At 36.1% G+C, this 18,500-nt stretch overlaps 1 protein-coding gene across 12 annotated transcripts in view; it reads right to left on the bottom strand.

Moving 5' to 3' along the window:
* Positions 1–1,953: 1,953 nt before the first annotated feature.
* Positions 1,954–18,500, bottom strand: part of SGR2 (shoot gravitropism 2 (SGR2)) — a 133,074-nt gene continuing 116,527 nt past the window's right edge. For 6 of the 12 annotated variants that reach the window (XM_088887101.1, XM_088887108.1, XM_088887106.1 and 3 more), the window contains 7 exons: positions 15,264–15,366; positions 7,578–7,671; positions 7,414–7,476; positions 6,896–6,944; positions 5,852–5,958; positions 2,776–2,822; positions 1,954–2,613 (listed from right to left, as the gene is read on the bottom strand). In XM_088887101.1, coding sequence (XP_088743227.1) covers positions 2,376–2,613; positions 2,776–2,822; positions 5,852–5,958; positions 6,896–6,944; positions 7,414–7,476; positions 7,578–7,671; positions 15,264–15,366 — 701 coding nt within the window. In that variant the 3' untranslated portion in view covers positions 1,954–2,375. Of the gene's footprint in view, positions 2,614–2,775; positions 2,823–5,051; positions 5,206–5,851; positions 5,959–6,895; positions 6,945–7,413; positions 7,477–7,577; positions 7,689–15,263; positions 15,367–18,500 lie in introns of those variants that run through there. The other 6 variants (XM_088887105.1, XM_088887109.1, XR_016075933.1 and 3 more) reach the window with 5 other exon arrangements.

Below are 18,500 nucleotides of genomic sequence, written 5' to 3'. Positions count from 1 at the left end.
TTGGTGGATACATTCAACTCTGGACCAATGGATCTGGGCTTTGAGAATGGCAAAACCAAGATAATTGAAAAAAAAAAAAACAATGGGCTTAAGTAAAGCCCATACAATGGAGATCAATTGGACTATTTATGTGGAAAATCAATTCCTAGTGGGTCCGGCATTGGTAGGATTTGATCCAGCTATGTTAGAGATATTCTAATTGGTTTAGAGCATGATTCTAGTGGGTCTCACACATAACCTAAGAGATTACACTTGTTTTTTGGGCAGCAATTAGAGTTGCAGCAAATTGGAAAGGCTGAATTATTATTTTAGCAATATACTTGTTTGACTAGGACTTTTACTAGTAGGGACCTGTGTGACACATAGGCTTTGTTAAGCAAAAACTAAACAATAGAAGCACATAAAGAGTTATGCAATTGTTTTATATTTGAACTTTTTAAATAATTAATATCTATTTGTATTTTGTATACTACTTTTAATATTTTTTTACAATACAAAAAATAATAATTAATTTTAGCTAGGCTATTTATCAAACTGATGAAACCGACCAACCTAACTCAACTCGCCTCGAGTTGGCTGGTTTTCTAGTATTTCTGGTTAACTTCAATTCAGAAAATTTTCAAGGGATCAATTTTGGTTTGGCCATTTGTAAACTAACCAAAATTGAACCAACTCAACCATAGATATATTTATTATACTAATATTATTTTTAATATGGAAAAGTAGAAAAATAACCATATTTCTTAGTTTATTTAATGATACTAAAAACCAACCCAAACCAATACAACCCTAGTTGGCTGGTTTCACTAATGGTTGGTCGTTTTTGCAACTAATTCCCCAACTCAACCAAGTCAATTTGGTTGGCTAAATAGCCTACAATTGAATCGAGCCGACCTATGAATGCCCATAATTTCAGCTAAATTAATAGTTTAATCTCTAATAAATAGTAATGGTTTAATCTCCAATAGTTATTGAAAATTTATAGCAAAAATACACAATTATTGAGAATGAATTTATAACAAAAAATACAATAAATAGAATAATTATGAAAAATAATGTAATCTCTAATAAATATTAATCAATGAATTGTAATGAAAATACATAATTACTAAAAATAAATTTATAACAAAAATACAACAAATCCAATATGTATAATAAATAAAATTTAAAAATTTAAATAACAATAGTTTAATCTCCAATAGTACAATAAATTAACAATCGTTTAATAAAATAAATTAATTTTAACAAAATTATTGAATAAAAAAACTTATTTAAAAATTACTATGGGACAAAAATAATTGTTGTTATTATCACTGATTTTCTCATAATTATAATTATTTTGAATAACAAAATTTAATTTTCTATTACTATTTTTAGTCTAATATCATAATTATAATAATTGTTGTTATTATTACAATTGAATCAAGCCAACCCATGAACACCCCTAATTTCAACTAAATTAATAGTATGATCTCTAATAAATAGCACCAGTTTAATCTCCAGTAATTATTGAATATTTATAACAAAAATACACAATTATTGAGAACAAATTATAACAAAATACAATAAATAACTATCGATTTGGAACCAGTTCCACCTAGTCCTTAACCAATTTAGACCCGACCCAATAACATAAATATTTATTTTTTATTTATTATAATCAAGTCTGTTGGGTCAGACTTGACTGTCCTCAAAACCGATTGGTTTGGTTCCGGTCGGGGTCCATAATCAATGGATGGACCATTTTATTGATACATCCATTTTATGGTCCTCTGTTACCATAATCAATGGATGGTTTGACCAACTAGGTCAACAGGTAATTCAAATTTACCTGGTTTGGAGTAAAATGGGCGGGTAATGATTTAAATGGTCTGACCTTCTGGATCAACAACTGATTGCAAACATTATTTATATAATTATATCTACAGCACTTCTTATACGTTCACATCCCCATTAGCACAACCAAATAACAATAAAGTATATTATTCAATATTCTCAGAATGTAATCAATGTATACCTCAACAAAAATACATTCTAAATCCTTTATTTAGGTAAGCAAAACGTCAGTTAGCACATGAAGTTTCCAAATTTTCTATCACTTGTAAAATATGATAATACATTTCGAGGCAGATGTGGTGTGTGGTACTGTGGTATATATACATATGTCCTCAGTCTATTTATGTCCTACACTCCTACTCCGAGAGGGGGCACTCCTATGTTATTTCTTTGCCTATGGAGAAGAAACAAAAGCATGAAGGAAAATGATGAGCGACATTGTAATATTTACACAACAATACTGTTAATAGGAACTTCAAGCGAAGCATGTACATGTTGTACAGACTCAACTGAAGAACCAGCGTTTTTTTTTTTATTTTTTACTTCTTCATTGCTTTCCTTACTTTTCTTGAGAACTCCTTAACCACTATCGTGTCAGAAAATGTTAAGGGAAGATCTTCATCCATGTCGTCCCTTTGATAAAATCGTCTTGTGGGAACTCTCTGACTTTTTGAACCGCCTTCACTGGGCAGTTCTGGAGAGTTGGGTTCCTCGGGTATATCACTATACAAGTGTTTGAGTATGAATAGAGCAGTATCATGGTCACGCCAATAGTTTCTGCACATCCAGTACTACCAATCATAAGAAACATTAAAGTCTTGTGGTTAACTTCTATAATAGCAGCATTCAAAGCCAGGAACATATAAAGGAAATCATGCAGCATTTAGAACCGATAAACTCCATTAAAAGAAATTTTGTGATGAAAATTTGAATTCTCACGTATGTGATCCAATTGCTGATATATATGGATGCTGAAATGTTTTATCCTGCATATTGGTAAAACTTAATCAGTGACAAATGAAAAGAAGTTGGAAGATACTATATGTAACACTGGCGAAAGAATATACATAATTGCACTCTGGCATGTGATCTACAAATGGCAAGCATTTTTACATTGTGGGGAATAGATGTGCTACACATATAAAAGGAAATTAAATCTAAAAGACCAGAAGACAGACAACTTCAAGTGAACCTCAAGATTAGGTAAGAGTTTCCACTTGGATCTTTGATTTCATTAATTGACACAAGATGATCTTTGACTTGGAATTGGCTTGGACTACACCCATTGATGTTGACATCAAATCATCCCAAAAGTGGTTAATAGATAAACAATCTCAAATCTCAGGACTTCTGGATAAGATCAAATTGATGGATCTCATTAGTCATCACCTATAGCCAATATTTGGAAGCAGAAAGATATATTTAACTATATAACTTCTAAACTTTGTAGACAATATGCCTTGTGTGAGAGAGAGGAATGCAATGTGGGAACAATCGGTAGATATTAGGGGACTGTGGGATGGACCATGGTGCCTAGGTGGAGATTTCAATGTATGGTTCAAGGCAAATGATAACAACCAATATGAGGAGGTTTAACAACTTTATTGACTTTCATGAGCTTAGAAAAATGTCTTTTGGACAAACAAAGAATACTTGCCCCAATCTTCAGGAGAACCCAATTTGCTCAAAGCTGGATAGGTTTCTTGTGACACGAGATTGGGAAGAGTACTAGGGAAATTGTTGGGTAGAACCCTTGCTAGAGTCACATCGGGCCATTGGCCTATTTTCTTACGTCAAGAGAAGCATGTGGGAGGTCCCTATCCTCAATTCCTTTTAGTTTTGAGAATATGTAGCTAATTCATCCAGGCTTTGTTTAAAAAGTGAGGGAATGGTGTGAGGAGCAACATCAACGGGTATAATGGGAAGGAATGAGAATTTTTTTTAGAAAATTACAAGCTTTGAAGGCCAAGATTAAAGAATGGAATAAGTTGCATTTTGGAAGAGTAGAGGAAAGGAAAGAGAGTTTGATCAACCAAATGGAGGAGATTGATAAGAAATAGGATCAAGGCTTAATGGTTGAAGAAGATAAGAAGAGTTTGAATAAAGAATTGGGGGATACCTTGTCAAGGTAAAAAATAAGTTGGATAGAAGTCTAGGGTTAGATGGATTGGAGGGTGACGGTACAAAGTTCATGCAGTAACCAATGGGAGAAGGAGAAAAAAGTTTATTTCAATGCTGAATGTGAATGGCTGAATAATTATGAAACAGGATGATATTTCAAAAGCTTTTGTGGATCATTTTAAGTTGATTTACAGAAGGCCATTGGATGGAAGGTGGAGTGTAGAGGGTTTAGAGTGGCTTGTTGTGGAAAGGAACTACCATGTGACGCTAAAGAAAATGTTTGACTTGGAGGAGATTAAGGCTGCAGTTGTTTTCTGTGGACACATCAAAGTCATTAGGTTCGGATGGTATTACCATGGCAATTTATCAAGACTATTGGGATATCCTAAAAGGCAACATGATAATGATTTTTAAGGAATTCCACAAATGAGGGGTCCTTAATCTAGGAATGAATGCAACTTTTATCACTTTGGTCCCAAAGAAGGTTGATGCTAGACACCTTGGAGATTTCAGGGCAATCAATTTGGTCAAAAGAATTTATGAAATGACCTTGAAAATTAAGAAAGTTCTTCCCTATATAATCACATAGTTCCAAGGAGCTTTTGCTTAGGAGAAACAAATTCTTATAGCAAGTGAATGTTAAGAGGAGTAGAAAAGATCAGGGAGGAAGAGAGTAGTAGTTAAGTTGGATTTGGAGAAAGTCTATGACCTTGTCAATTGGGAATTTCTTACAGATATCCCTCAATGGCCTTCTCAAACCCAAATCCCACACTCACCATTATCCCCCAGGGTGACCAATTCAGCGATTGCCTTGTTTTCCAGGTTGAAAGGTTACACAATTCTGGGAAAGGACTGACACAAAGCACTATTTTTCCACCAAATACTCTTCTTAAATCTTCACCTCTTATCCAGATAATAAAAGCATTTTACTAATAAGATCATTTCTATTCATGCACAAGAGACACCCTGAAGCAGCCAATGCCAAGTACAAAGAAGCAGCTGACCACCATAAGCATTCTAAGGTTTTTAAAGAAGGTAATAAGGTTTCCAACAGGCCAATAAAGCAAGTTGCAAGAAAAGAAAGTTGAGCCTTACAAAATCTTGAAAGGGCACCTCTCAACATTGCTAGTCTTATGAGTATCATCATCCCATTCCAGCATTGCAGGACTTGAGGATGAGTCCTTTTCAAGTGAAGGGACTGATGCACAGAGGCTGCAGCACTTGAGTATGAAATGGCATGTGGAAAGTCTAAAATGATTAAGAAAGGGAAGCAGCTAGTCAGAAAGGTATTGAGCAAACAAGAAATTCAGACTTCACAGAAAACTTTTGGGATCTTTTTAATTTGGACTGATGTATTTGTGTATCATCTTGACACCTGATCTGACTGTACTTATTTTTGTTTATAATAAAATCTTTTTATCCTACTCTTTAAAAAAAAGGTTTTGAGTTGGTTATTACAGGGTCATTACTCATAAAACAATGTCATTTTAGTTATTCTTGGACAGGGTTTTACTTGTACTTATGTTTTAAGGTGAGGGGTGGTATACTTGTATTTTAAGTTGCTCTTACCCTAGTTTACAAGGCATCCGCACTGCACAGAGGTCTAAAATATTTTTTAAAGAAAACTTGCAGCAACTTTCTATTTCAGGTTTGGTGATTTCTGATAAAAAGGTCACTAGAACATATCTGTTAAGCCTATTCTTTGCATTATTATAGAATACAACTATAAACAAAACAACTTGATCACTTGTTCTTGAAAATGAGATCGAGAGATGAAAGTTTGATATCGCAATAGCCTATAATTTGGAAGAAATTAGATTATGAGATTAGGCATTGACATATGGAAAAGCACATGGATCCAATTGTAGGAGCATCATATTAATTCAATACTCACTTGAAGAACATAATCAACTCGGTCTTCTACACTTCCAGTCAACCTCTCCATCATGATCGAACCATATGATCTTTCTTCTGTCATTTGATCATTGTCTGTGGAATCTGCTGTATAAAAAGATTATTAAACCATAATGTAAGGAGAGGTATCAAAGAAAGCAACGCTGTAAGATTCAGACCATTCATAAAACTGGAAGGCTGTTGGGTCATGGCTCATACAATTTGACTGCTGGGACAACCCAGTGGACCATGGCATCATATTTATAAAATGTAAAATATAATGCATATCATAACATGTGTAAGTTATGGTCAGAAGGTGTTTTTTTCCTGGTTTTAATTAGTGTTGCATGGACTCCTAAATGGATAATGTGTTGTGTTGGACACGTGTCCAAGTCCTAAGACTCCACGAATCCTTAAGGATTGTACATAACAGTTTCTTTTTATCAGCCACTTACACGTAACATTTCCTTTTTATCTCCTAGTTTCTCTGTCACAAATGAACATCTAATCTACAAGATGAATCCATTTTTTGTATCAAATGTTACTTAGTCAACATAGGCTCATGGACATGTCCATGTTCTCTCTTATTGCCATGTTAGACTCTTGGACATGTGTCCGATTCTGACCATTGTGTCTGTGTCCATGAAATACTATATACTTAACCAGGGTTCAAGTCTTTTAACTTGTGCTTTATTAAAAGAAAATATAACATATTTGACCAATATAGATAATGAAGAGACAGAAAAAAACACAAATAGCATGATGGATCAATGGTAGTGTGTTAATTTAATTTATGTAAAGGAGATGTTACAGGTTCAAATCTTATCATTGTCATTTTATGATTTTTGATAAATCAGTGACCTTGATGGTTTTCAACAGTTCTCACAGGTTTCTATGGGTCAAGTGTTTTTTCAGAAATTTGAAAAATCAGTGTTCTAAAAAACCGGAATGCAACTGGTTCCTGGTTTTCGCAATCTGATTGTCTGTCTTGTCCGAGTTCTGCAGCATTGAAGGAAAGACAAGTAAGGAGAAAAGATTCTTATACCTTCCATGTCATCTGTACTTCTAGATTGACAAGCAGTGAGTACTTTGACCTATAAAAACATCATATTCAGAAAATTGACAGTTTATCTCAATAAATCAGAAATTAATTAGGAAGTAGGAAATACAACTTCCATTTGAAGTGTATTCTTGAGAACAATGAAAATATACCAAGAATAGTTTCTTATGGATATTAAAAGGAATAATTGTGTAAATTGGCCTTTACATCTGACAGAAGTAATGTTCATAGGTAAAGGGAAGGAGAAAAGCAACACTGAGCAAAACCGGAACCAGGGTTTATCAATTTGCATCTGGTTCAGCCCTCTAAACCCAAAAATATTTTTTCTAGCCATGGATGGTTTTCTTGTTCAAACATTGAGAAACATAATAAGCAAAACACTGCACTCTCATAAGAAACTTCCTGGCAGATCAATTCGTTAATTATTTGAGTATGACAGAAAAAGAATGTACAGATAACGATATTTCCCATATAAACACCAAATGTTAAGAGTCTGAACCAACCCTCACGGCCTTTAGGTGATCCATAACTGCTTGTGAACGTGCAGCCATATCCTCTCTGAACTCCTGTACCACAAATTATGAACATAATCACATGCTTGTAGGAAAAAGAAAACTGACTACTGAACTACATAAAACCAAACACAAATCAAGAGCTAATCACCTACCTGAAACCCTATATGTAGCCTCTTTCCACCTCTGTGATAAGGGATAATAACAGGGCGTTTGCTGATGTATTCTTTACAGATCAATGGTTCTACTCTGTATGAAAGCCCAGCCTAGATTCATATGATATGTTCTCACTTCAAAATAGAAAATATAGAGATTCCAACATGCAAGAACATAATATATAAAAGCAACATTAATGAACAGGAAAAACTAACAAATTGATATAACTTTTTTATTTACATACAAACTCCTGTCTGCCCAAGCAGGAAAAGTTCCCTGTTGGGAATAGAAAGATATAATCCAGTATAACCATTGAGATACCGAAATAGTTAATGTTCAATTTTTGGTACTGTGTTGGGTTTTTTGTATTATTATCTTCTTTTATTGGAGTATATAAGTCTAATCCTAGTAGTGTTGTTTGTCATTTGTTACAAGTTAATGAAGAGCAGATTAATCATTTTATTGGTGCTTACTGATAACCAAGCAACCAGTATCATCCAATTGGTAACCAAATCAACTGGTATTTGTTCAAATTCATGTGGGTTTCTGATTGGCTAAACTTTTTCAGGTAGCCATGCCTTTCTGGTATCATAGAAATTGCCTCAGATAAAAGAAAAGAGAGCAATCTACTACTGCTCTTAAGTTCTTTCTTCACATTGTTAATCTCTTAAGTTCTTCTCTGTCTCAATTTATGCTTAAAGCTTGTAATTTACAAGTTGTTAACAATGCTGCTTTTCTCATAAAAGTGGCTGCTCTACCTGATTTCTTTCTTGTAATCAGATTTGGTTGTGGAGAAGAAAAACAGAAGAATAGAGGGAGAGATTAGAAGAGAGATAGCTGTCTAATTGAGAATAGAATGATCTCTCAATTGGCCAGTCTAGTATTTATATTATAACAAAACTTTAAATCTGAGAGGGGTTATAGAAATAGCCCTGTTTAAGAAAAAATAGAACAAACCAACATATCCCATTTAAATAATGAAACAGAAAGGACAAATAACTATCTCAGGAATGAATAAGAAAGAAACAACATAATTAACTATCTCAATGGGGTATATGTACCCCAAGAAAGTTTTCCCCTTTCAGCTGTTTTACCTCTGTCCTCTCTTTATTGTTTTCTCTATCTTTCCACTGTTTTTACTTGTTTGAATCTACATATTTCAGACCTGCCTAAATTATATTCTCTGACTTAACAAGAAAAGTTAGACTATTGGATGGGGTGTAAATGCTGATAGGAAAAGATTTAGCGAATTAGACGGATAAATTTGAATGTTTGAATTTCTTGTCAGATTGAACCCTGATTATGATCTGAGTAAATAGTAGATATTGGGTCATGGCATCATTAGTTTCCCCTGAATTGTGCTCTTGTTTGGAGGGATGGGTTCAATGTGATAGGAGAATACCACTAAAAGGAAAATTTTATAAACAAGTTATAAGGCAGTAGTGTTGTTTAGAGTAACGTATTGGGAAGCCAAGAAAGAACATCTCCAAAAATTGGGTGTAGCAGAAAAGGAAAATGCTGAGATGGTTAAGTGGGCAAACTAGAAAAGATAGGATCTGATTAACTTAACTAAGAGTAGCTCTAGTAGATAATAAAATGATGGAAAGTAGACTAAGGTGGTTTTAATGGAGTAGTTGGCTGTAGTTATTCTCTTCATGTTCCATTAGTTTTCTGCCAATGACATGTTTATCCTTTTCCCTTAGAGTTGGTTCTCTTATTTAAGTTGTGTGGACAGGGTTTCTTCAGTCATTTTAAGTTAGGGCAAATTTCTTAAACTACCCCTACTGTTTAGCTAATTGACTAACTCTACCCTTACTGTTTATTTATTATCTTAAAGTATCCCTACTGTTTCTGACAATTGACTAATTACTCCCCTGCTGTTAGGGTTCCGTCATAATCCGCTCACCTGCCACAACACGTGACTGTTATATTTTGAAAAAATGACAGTAATGCCCTTCCTTCACCCCCCGCAGATGCTTGTCATCTGAAACGCGGGGGGTGTCGCTGCTTGCAATCTAAACCTGAGCAAGTGCTTGCTTCTCTTCACCCTCGGCACCGGTGCTTGCTGTCTAAAACGGGGGGGGGGGGCTTGTGGTTGTCGTCTGAAAATGGGTTCAGTCCAAGGGCCCATCAGAAGATACAACCTTGGAAGCTGATTAGTTTGAACCATCATCTGCCGCAAGGTGTTAGGTGTATAAAAGATTTTTTTTCTGTTTTTTCTCTCCACCACCGTCCCTGCAAAAGAGGGGATTGCCAACCTCAATCGGTGAAGAACAAGGTCATCATGGTTGATCTTTGATCTTCCGAGCATCCCGAGCTGATATAGTTGGCTCTTCGAACTGAGAGGTGGTTTGTGCCAAAGGCAATGTCAGTTGGTAATTTCTGGTGAATCCTGACATAATCGACAAGTTACATCCAGAGATAACTTTGTTTGGTACAGCTTTTTTCAGGAATTTCTGGTGAACAACGTTATTTGGTGGGAAGGAGGTGCCTTCTCCACTCAGTTCTCTCCACTCAGATGTAATCGACAATTTGCATTGGAAAAATGGTGGGGAGGAGGTGGTGCCGTCTCCACTCTTCTAATATTTCCTGATTTCTCTCAGAGCCACCACCTCAGGTCTGAACCTTGGGTCTTCACTCCACCAGTCGCCCTGATTTCTATCAGAGCCACCGCCTCAGGTCTGAAACTTGGGTGTTCTTCACTCCACCGGTTGCCAGAGCTGACTTCCTGGCTGCTTTAGTTGCTAATTGCTTTTAGGTTTAGGGAACCCCATCCTTGCCCAGTACAAATTGAACAAAACCCAAAGTTAATCCTTCAGAAGGGGCGGAATCCCTCTGCAAAGAAGATTCATCTTCTTCTCCTCCCTCACCCCTAAAACCTCTGTAATTCTCCGCTAAGAGGAACTCTAGCAACACATGAAACTCCATCATCCTCCACCTTGCTCAGCCCCTATATAATGATATGCTTATGTGATCATCTGCATCACAGAGTCCTTAGTTACCCCATTTAAGTGAGGGTAGTTTAGGCACTTCATGTTCTTTTACACTAGTGAAGGCTATTATTGTAAGTTACCCCATTTAACCTGAGATTAATATAAATACCTACTGACTGATTGGGAGACTGAGCTTTCCTCCCAATAGGCAGCTGGAGTTTTCTACTTTCAGCTATTTATCTCTGCTATAAGGTACAATTTGTACATGGTACCAGAGCAGGTTTTGCCCTGATCAGCCATTTCTTTTCTTTTGTCTCTATTCTCTTGTTTTCTCTTCTTCATGTGAGACAGAAAGTTCTTTTTTTTTTCTTTTTTTTTTCTCTACTGATCGATCCTATCCTTTCATCTCTCCATGTTTTTCCTTCCTTTGGTGAGACTGGAGTGATGTGAGTGATCCCTCTAACCTGAGAATACAGAGAAGGAGTGATCAGGTATGAACTGTCATCATTATGAGGTTAAAGGTGATTGGTGAACTAGAACCCCATCAGGTTACTGCTGACATATGGTGATGTTGTGAGTCCATCTGAAGAATACAAGTGTGGCCACTGGAAAAGTCATTACAGGTGAATTTTATGTTGAAATAGCTATTTTCTCTAGGGATGGCAATGGGGCGGGTTTGGGGAGGGTTTTGTAAATTCTAGACCCTACCCGCCTCCCTAAAACTCCCAACCTGTATCTGCCCCAAAACCCGTAGCGGGTTGGATTTTGAGAATCCAAACCCTCCCCAACCCTACCCTCCCCACATTCAAGGGTAGGGAGGGGCAGATTGGGTTTAAAACTTGCATCTAATTTCCAATTATTTCTTGTCATATATAAGCAATAAAAAAGTAAAATAACACAAATAAACATCAAGATTTCTAATTATTTGATTAAGGCACATAAAAAACACATAAACTAGTAATTATCATTCACATAAAATTCAAAAATATTATTAAATTCAACATTTAGTACATAAAGTTTATATGCTTTCCAACAATAAGCGGGTTGGGGAGGGTTGGGTTTAGCCTAAACCCGTACCCTACCCGTACCCGTAAGGGTTGTAGAATCTCAAAACCCATACCCACCCCAAAACCCGTCATTTAAGCAAAAAAATCCACCCCATCGGGGAGGGTAGGGGCAGGTACCCACCGGGTAGGGTAGAAATTGACATCCCTAAATATCTCCAATGTGAACTTGAAATCTTTAAAGTTAGGGAGGTACCAGATTTCTTCTTCAAAAGAGATAAGTTTTTATTGGAGGAAAGTGGTTAGGATGGAGTCTAAAGGTATTGCTGTTGTCTCGGCTGATATTTTACCAATTCAAATGATCTCAATCAAACTTTATGGTACAGGAAATTATGCCATTTAGGCAAAGGCTGTGGAGGTTTTCTTAATTGCTAAGGGAAAACTGAAATATTTAACTGATAGTAAACCTGAATCTGGTACTCCCACATATACAGAATGGGTGCAAGAAGATGCACAAATCAAGATTTGGTTGTGGAACTCAATGGATCCAAAAATTAGCAGTAGGCTGATTTTCTTAGATACTTTCAAGTTGACATGGGAGCTGGCTTGAAAGATGTATTCCAGGAATGATAACATTACAAGGATTTATCGATTTTTCCAGGCACTCATCACTTTGCAATAGGGTGATAGAATCTCAGAGGATTATTATTCTAAAATGATATAAATACGTGAGGTCCTCAATTCATACCAGCCCAATACTTCAGATGTCTCAGAGATGAAGAAGAAAAGAAAACATTCCTATGTGGCTAAGGTTTTATCAGGAATCAAGTCAGAGTTTGAGCTAGTAAGGTCTCAGATTTTGGGTAGCCCAAAACTTCCAGATATTGAAGATGGTTTCTCTAGATTACAGAGGGCTAGTTTTGCATAGCCCTAAACTTCCTAACAGCCTTGATTTTATATGTTGATAATTTGGTGGTAACAGGGATTAACCAAATCAAAGTGAACAAGTTGTTTTCTTTCCCCTAAGTTTGATATCAGGAATCTGAATGATCTAAAATACATTTTGTGCATTAAAATTTCTTCATTTTCCAGAGGAAGCTTGTTTTGGAAATGAGATTTCCATGTGTTCATTCAAAGCCAGATCTACTTAATTTTACATCATCTTTGCTAATATAAGCTTTACTTTTTCATGAGGCATGTTATCTACAGTTACTTTTCACATTAATTGTTATAACCATAGGCAATATTGTAGAGAATCCAAATGATAGATGAGTTCTATCATGGGAGATCTAGATAGCCCAGTTCCTTATAGACCCAAAACATCCTAGCTTGTAGCTATGGGTGAGCTTGGACCACTCACTTTATAAAGGTTAGCACATGGATAATTTCCACTGGGTGGAGTGGTGAGATATCAGCCATTGAAGTGAGAGTGTAGAATGCCATGTGGGTGTGAATGTGTGATCTGGGATGCACACTGATATGATCTAGTTTAGAGATTGATTCTTAATAGTATTTATCTATCACTATCAGTTGTATGAATCTCTTTTATGCAAAGTCTATTTAGTCCTTAGACATGAGGAGTTCCAAGATTGTAGGATTGTGATCACAATCACTTTGATATACCATGAGGATGACTATTGATGACTTGTGGCTATGAGACTTCATATGTTGGGTGTCTATGAATGATTTTATGGTTTTATGAATGTCCAATAAGGAATCTGCACATTTAGACAAGAGGAGAGTGTTACTCCCAATTAGATATTCAAAATTGGGACTTTTGGGCAAGAGTCCTAATCCAACTAGGATTCTAGCAGAGAAATCCTAGTGACACTAGGACTCCTATATGAGTCCTTGGGTAACATTGGTACGAGTGTAGAAGAATCCCAATTAAATTGGGACTCCTGGGGAGGAATCCTAGTTGACTCTAGTATTTGGCTTCCAAAGGCCTTTAGGATTAATATGGGAAGAGTCCTTGTGGTATTAGGACTCTCAATTCCCAGCTAGAGCAGAACTCTTGGTTAAATCCTATATAATGGTGGTTAATTGAGATAGTGATTCCTTATGTGGTTTCCCAACTAGATCCAAACATTGTTGTGCAGAAGGACTAAATTGCCTTTTAACTTTGCATATAGGGGCCAACGTGATAATTTCTGGGACTTAAAGGACTTAATTTAATTGCTGGACCTCTTTGCAGCTTTAGGAGTCTTTCTAATCCTCACTGCAAATTACAGAGAGTGGATGGAAGATTCCTATCCAAGAGCAGAGAGATAGAGTTCTTGGGAAACCCTAATCCTTAAGGATGGAAACCCTAATGGGATCTCACACACCCCCTTACAACTTGGCTTGTCTTAATACATAAGATATTAGAAAATTCAGTATGTAGAATTCAACCAGCTCTAAAGGAGAGACCAAATTGCTCTATGTTGGTGCCCAACTAATCTAGAACTAAGTGCTGAAACCTTCAGAAAAGGGAGCGGTGTGATTTCCATTGGAGGATTGATCTGGCCAGTTGGATTATCACCATTAGTAGATTTTCCATCGAAGAATTCAGACTTAAGAGCTACAATTTTGGGCGATTTACATGTATGAAATAAACAAAAACTAAAAAGTCATATACACCATGGTAATCTTGGCTTTATAGTGAATCAAATCAACTTTATTTCTTGCAAACCTACTCAAGGATAAGTACAAGTTTCAGTGACTTGTGGGTTAGTTACTATATCTACTCAGGATGTCACTTTTATAAACTTTAAAGGATCAACAAGGTAGACATGATCAATATCTATACTCAATTTGAAGATCTAGAATCTAGAGAATAAATTTGCTAATGTTTAATTTTCTGGTACTGGTTAGGTATTTTGGTATTTGTATCTTGTTGGTTTTGGTTATATAAATCATTTTTTTTTGTGGGTTGCTTTGGCCCTTTAATATGAACTACTGAAGTGTAGATTAATTGATTTATTGTGGTGCTTTTAACCCCTTGGATAAATAAAATAAAAGGAGAAATTCATTACTGCTCTAAAGTTATCTTCTTCACATCATAAATCTCTCGTCTCTCTTCTCAAGTTCTTTCTTCTTCTACTCTTTGTATCAGTTTATTGTTTTATGTTTTTGAATTACATGTATAACCTACCTAAGAGATACACTACCATATTCCGCTGTTTACCTTTCACAGCCCCATGAAGAAGCCAGTAGGACATGAAAACCAGTTGAACAGGCAAGACACTAGGCAGGTTAATCTCAAGCCCCATAAATCTTATAGTTGGGACAACTCTGTTAACTGGTTCTGACTCCTCTTTGTGTAAGCCACCTGCCTACCACTGTACCATGAGGGGACACCACTCCTATCTCCTGATGCCAGTTTCACTCTCTCCCCCCCACCCCAACTACATAGTGGAAACATAGAATTCTATTAAAACCAAAATCAAGGAGATCTACCCAGAGGTTCTTACGCCCAAATATAGAACATTCCTCCCAAACCATTCCCCTGGTCAGGTTGTCACCCAAAGAGTATGTTGGCCTTGAGATCTATCTACATGAAATGTTATTCTGGATTCCAATAATCTATCCTTCTAATGTAGTAACATAGATGGACAAGGTAATCCATAAAGAATATAACACAACAATCTCCCCCCCACCCCCGCTATAAAAAGGCACACACATACAAATGATAAAATGTAAACACTGCAAAATTAACAGAGAGAATGTTAGAATATATTAAATTAAAAAAAAGTGATTCAAGACAGACCTATAGGCCACGGGATCGAAGGGGTGAAAAATATTGAACATTCGCCGACAGGCTGGCATCTCCTCACTTATGCCTTCATCTTTCCAATATTCTTGTCCTTTGCCTACAATGGAGACGAAATGGAAATGATAGATAAGAAGCATTTTTATTAGGGATCACTGTTTAGTCAAATGGAAAAATCTTGAACGAAGAAACATAAGAATGTAGGTTCAAGTACAAGAGTAGCCAACTGGTGCTAAAAAGGCCAGAGTTTAGGTCCACATCCAGTGCACCACTCCCAAGAGTAAGGATAGTCAGAACCAGCATTAGGTAAATGACTTTATAGAAATTAAGAAATTAGAGAGGCCTTTGCAGAAAGGAGGACCCAATTGACTTTACCTAGGATCCCATATAATGAGGATACATACATCAAGTACAAAAAACAAAATACGAAGAAACAGAAAAATAAAGGTCCATGCCATAAATAAGACAAATTCTGTCTCAAAATCCCATTCCATTTGAATCTCAATACCAATCCATTAGATGGCCTTGAGCTTTTTTAGAATAAATGCCTAATCCAAAATAAGAGAAAATATTTCTATCAAATCTTAAGCTTTCCTACATCATAACACATCTTAAAAGCATCATAGATTTTCCCAAATTTGAACTATACAAAATTACAAATGAGGAAAATGGTTAAGCTTTTCTACACCATGCCAAGAATCTTTCCAAGATTACACTTTTGGATGTAGGGCTAGCTTCTTTGATACAAATTTGATATAGGACCAACTGATGTATGACTGAAATATGGGAAGGTGAGTCTAGTCTGATGTAGGACAAAAAGGAGAAAAGTCATATTGGTGATAATCTGTGGATGAAGAAGGGTGAGTAATGAAATTTGCAGATTTTAAAGGAAAATAAGCTAGTAATGCTCAATAATTAATTTAGTGGGTTTAAGATGGAGAAGTGGCTCAATAATTCGCATATCACATAGGACTCACTAATCACATAAGCCTATACAAAAATTAAGGTGGAGGTTTATAATAGTAAGAGATTAGTGTGTCTAAGATGGAGACGTGGCTGAATCTGCCTATAACGTAAGTGTCACTATTTTCATAAGACCATTAGTGAAACTTTGGGATTGTTCACTTTGGGAAGGGAGGGTTTTGTGAAGAAAGCATTCAAGGAGCTAGAAGAAAAAAGGTTTTGAAAGAAAGGCAGACAAAATAGAAAGAGTATTCCATGAACAGGTACTTTTAGGTCCTTCCCATGGAGGAAAAAAGAGTGGAATCTCTAAAGGAGAAGGAAGAGAGGTTGTAATAATGGTTTCACGGGGGAGACTTGTGTAATAATTCCAAGGAGAAAAATCAGGGGTAGGCTGAAATGAATTTGAATGCTGCTAGAAAGGGGGTTTTTAAGAGTAATCCAAATTTTTAAGGTTTTTCCTTGTCTGAAAAGGGGGTTTACTTGGGGCTGGTCCCCAGAAGAAGGTGAACACAAGGAAGGTTAGCAAGAAGAGAACTGGGTTGGTCTCCAATCAAGCCAAAGCAGCTCTAGGAAAGAATGGATAAAAAGTTATGATTGGATTGAGGCTGATACTTCTTTCTTCTTTTTTTGTTTTGTTTTGTTTTTTTCTTTTTTTTTTTTTTTGGTGTGTGGGGGGAGGTTTGATTGTTGAATTCAGTTTGGGGGAGGTTGAAGCCATCAGTTTTGAGGTGGTTTTTTGTGGCTTCATAGGTTTTGTTAAGTAAGACTGTTTTTCTGTTGTTGATTTTGAGTTGGATCTTTCTTTCTGTCTTTCATTCTTTTTGTGATGTTGGGTGATATTTTGTCATCTAATATTGTACTTTCTGTTTTCTTTTAAATAATTTTTTTACTATCAAAAAAATAGTAGTCAAAATTTAAATGTGTTTAGGTAGGGGGAAACTAATTGCAACTAGATGTGTTTGCCCTTCATATTGTTGTTCATTGAGGAATTCATCAACTGGATGTGTTTGCCCTTCAATCCTTGGACAACACTTGGAGATGTACCATGGACAACACATGTTCATCAATGAATTCATCAACTAGATGTTGTTCATTGACCTATTGATGAAGATGTACCTTGGACAACACTTGATTTCCGCCCTGAGCTCCAACTCTATTAAGCTTCAACATTTAGAGCTAGCTAATATGCATCCTTTACCTTATACGGACAATGTAGGCGGACTTGGTCTTGATTTGGCAACCTCAAACTATTGATATATCTACCAACTTTTTATTGTTCAGTTTTTGTCATATTACTCCGAAGAGTTGATCTATTAAACTCTTTTGTGTACTCCTTTATACTCTTTTCCCATTGCCTTAAATTCTAAACCTTTTTGTAAAGAGTTCGCTCATAATTTAGTGGTAAGAATTGTGATTTCAGCTTTTCTTTCATTCTTCCCCAACAACTAACATTTCTTTTCCCCTTCCTTTCTCTATTCCTTTCATAACTTTTCCACCAATCCAAGGCTTACCTACACATCTTTGTTGTTATAAGCTTCACTTTTCTTTCTTCATTCATTTTCTTCAAATCAAAATAATTTTCAATGCTGTCCAAGAAATCTAGAAACTCTTCAGGTTCCAACTCACCATCAAACTTGTTAATATGAAGTTGAACACCATGACTTTGATTGGATTGTAAAGCTTGCACTATTCAGTCTTCCCATCATTGGTTGTTATTCTTTTCATGCTGATCACCTCCAGGTTGCTCAATGTCTCCTTCACTTGATTCTTCACTAATAATGTCAGTGGGTTGTTCATCAACTCTAGGAGCTTGTCTTCTTCTTCCTAGCCCCAAATTGCTTGCTATGCCACCATCCCTAGCAGCATTTTGAGCTACAAGTTGAGCAAGATGCTCCGTTTGTTCTTGCAGCCCTCACATAGCCTCTTGGAAAACCTCTATAGTAATATGTTTTGATCTTCTACCACCCATACCACATCCACCCCTTGCAGCCATAATAATATAGAAAAACAGAACATGGAGGATGAACTTTGAAGCAAACCCAAGGAAAGAACTTGCTCTAATACCACTTGATGTGGACAGAAAAATGAATTACATGCAGCACTTCAAGTATACAACAATAAGCACAAGAAATACCAATCTGAAAACAACAAAACAAGTTGGATTTTTAGGGATTTCAGACTTGAACCTGAAGTAAAACTCCTCCTGTAACAGTTCTGCTATAATAACAATGGCAGCAAAAGGAGTCAACTCCTCAAAACCCAAGCTCCCAA

This window comes from Nelumbo nucifera, chromosome 5, assembly GCF_055504915.1.
Source record: "Nelumbo nucifera cultivar China Antique chromosome 5, China Antique-T2T, whole genome shotgun sequence".
NCBI lineage: Eukaryota > Viridiplantae > Streptophyta > Magnoliopsida > Proteales > Nelumbonaceae > Nelumbo > Nelumbo nucifera.
The sequence above is the reverse complement of the archived record's forward strand: the minus strand, read 5'-3'. Positions and strand labels throughout refer to the sequence as shown.